Raw genomic sequence first — 2,099 nt, forward strand, 5'->3', positions numbered from 1 at the left:
CCCCCTACACCCCCTCCCTATCTCGGTAACCCCATACCCCCCTCCCTATCTCGGTAACCCCATACCCCCCTCCCTATCTCCCCGGGGTGTGGAGTGAACTGATTGATGCCAATGGCTGTTGATGTGGAGTTGTGTAACTAACGGTCTGTGTGTTCATTGTCCAACAGAATGTTGGCTGTTCAGACCCCTCCCATTCTGCGGCATTCCCTGGATGAGGAAATGTTAGAGATTCACCAGGAACGGAGGGCGGGAAATGGGGAGCCAATCAGAACACAAGAGATGGGCCATGGGGTTGTGGGAGACAGGAGTGAGGGCAGAGGGATGACTCCAAAACACTGACCATTGATGGGGAAATGGGGAAGTGATGGGGGAAGAGGAGGAGGGAATGGGAACAGCAGGATCCCACCAGCGGTTTGGGCTGAAGGTGTTGAAGCCAGTGTTGAGTGTGGAAGCTGTACAGCCAGGAATTGCAGGGTGAGAGTGTATTGACCATCACTAGAGCAGGAAAGTACAGAGAGAGAGGTCAATGTGGAAGCAAAGTGAAGAGTTCCAATCCGAGCATTTCCATATTCCTGGGATTTCAACTGAAAGATGAATTATCCAAATGGAGAATATTCAACTTACAACAGCTCTGCTGGATTGGCAGCTTTCAACTTTGTTTCATAGCCGTAAAGGTTAATATTGATGGAGAGCAGTATTCCCACCACAGCTGCTGGGACTCCTGTTTGGAGAGAAACAGGTCTGAGGTTCAGAAGGTGCTGGTTACTCACTGACAGGAACTTTAATTACTCAGAGAAATGACTCACCCCATCCAATCACGCAGAACTTCAGCATGTAATGGCGGATGTAGATATTGAACACTTTCACCAGTGCAAAGTACATGTGTACTGCCTCGATACCCATCCAAGTAAAAGAACTCAGCAGGAAATAGTGCAGTAATGCAGCCACAGTGATACAGAGACCTGAGATGCCAAATGAGGCCACCCATGAATTGGTCAGGAAGATAATGTTCAGCATGAACAAGGACATGCACAGGTTCATCAGAATCTTCGAGGGATAGTCACGTCGCACATTCCTAAACACAGGAAATTAATCACAAACAATTAGTTCACAACTTGCCCCAAGAGTGACCCATCAGAGAGAGCATGTGTGCTGAACTAACGTCATCAGAAACGACTGAGCCGAGGTGCGGAGGGGTGGAGTGCAGAGATAATGTCACCGTAATCCAGAGAGCCAGGGACCCGGGTCCAAACTGTGCTACAGCAAATGGTGGAATTTGAATTCAATAAAAATATCTGGAATGAAAAAGCATGCACTGGTGACTGTGAAACCATTGTTAATTGTTGGGGAAAACCCATCTGCTTCACTAATGCTCTTCGAGGCCTAAAACCTGCCGTTCTTACCTGGTCTGGCCTACACATGACTCTAGACCCACAGCAATGTTGACTCTTAACAATCCTCTGAGCAATTAGGGATGGGTATTAAATGCTGGTCTAGCCAGCCACACCCTCACATCATGAATGACTTAAAAAAACAAGATGGAAAAACAGACTTGACCTCATCCTTACCAATCTGCCGGCTGCAGATGTATCTGTCCATGACAGTATCAGTAAGAGTGACCACCACACTGTCCTTGTGGAGACAAAGTCCCACCTTCACATTGAGACTACCCTTCATCGTGTTGTGTGGCACTATCCCCGTGCTAATTGGGACAGACTTCGAACACATCCAGCAACTCCAGACTGGGCATCCATGAGGCGCTATGGGCCACCAACAGCAGCAGAACTGTACTCCAGCACAATCTGTAACCTCATGGCCTGGTGTATCCCCCACTCAACCATTACCATCAAGCCAGGGGATCAACCCTGGTACAATGGGGAGTGCAGGAGGGTATGCCAGGAGCAGCACCAGGCAGACCTGAAGGTGAGGTGTCAACCATAGAGCAACATGGTGGCTCAGTGGTTAGCACTGCTTACTCACAGCGCCAGGGACCCAGGGTGACTGTCTGTGTGGAGTTTGCACATTCTCCCCGTGTCTGTGTGGATTTCCTCTGGGTGCTCCGGTTTCCTCCCACAGTCTAAAGATGTGCAGGTTAGAGT

The 2,099-nt window shown here is 49.2% G+C and overlaps 1 protein-coding gene across 1 annotated transcript in view; it reads right to left on the reverse strand.

Moving 5' to 3' along the window:
• The window catches only part of LOC122557461 (adhesion G-protein coupled receptor G4-like), an 81,348-nt gene that overhangs the window by 35,735 nt on the left and 43,514 nt on the right, over positions 1-2,099 (reverse strand). Inside the window, exons 14-15 of the mRNA XM_043705221.1 lie at positions 807-1,075; positions 625-721 (exon numbers count right to left, since the gene is read on the reverse strand). Of these exons, the coding sequence (XP_043561156.1) occupies positions 625-721; positions 807-1,075 (366 nt within the window). The remainder of the gene's footprint in view (positions 1-624; positions 722-806; positions 1,076-2,099) is intronic.

The sequence above is a fragment of the Chiloscyllium plagiosum genome, chromosome 15, assembly GCF_004010195.1.
Source record: "Chiloscyllium plagiosum isolate BGI_BamShark_2017 chromosome 15, ASM401019v2, whole genome shotgun sequence".
Classification (NCBI taxonomy): Eukaryota; Metazoa; Chordata; class Chondrichthyes; order Orectolobiformes; family Hemiscylliidae; genus Chiloscyllium; species Chiloscyllium plagiosum.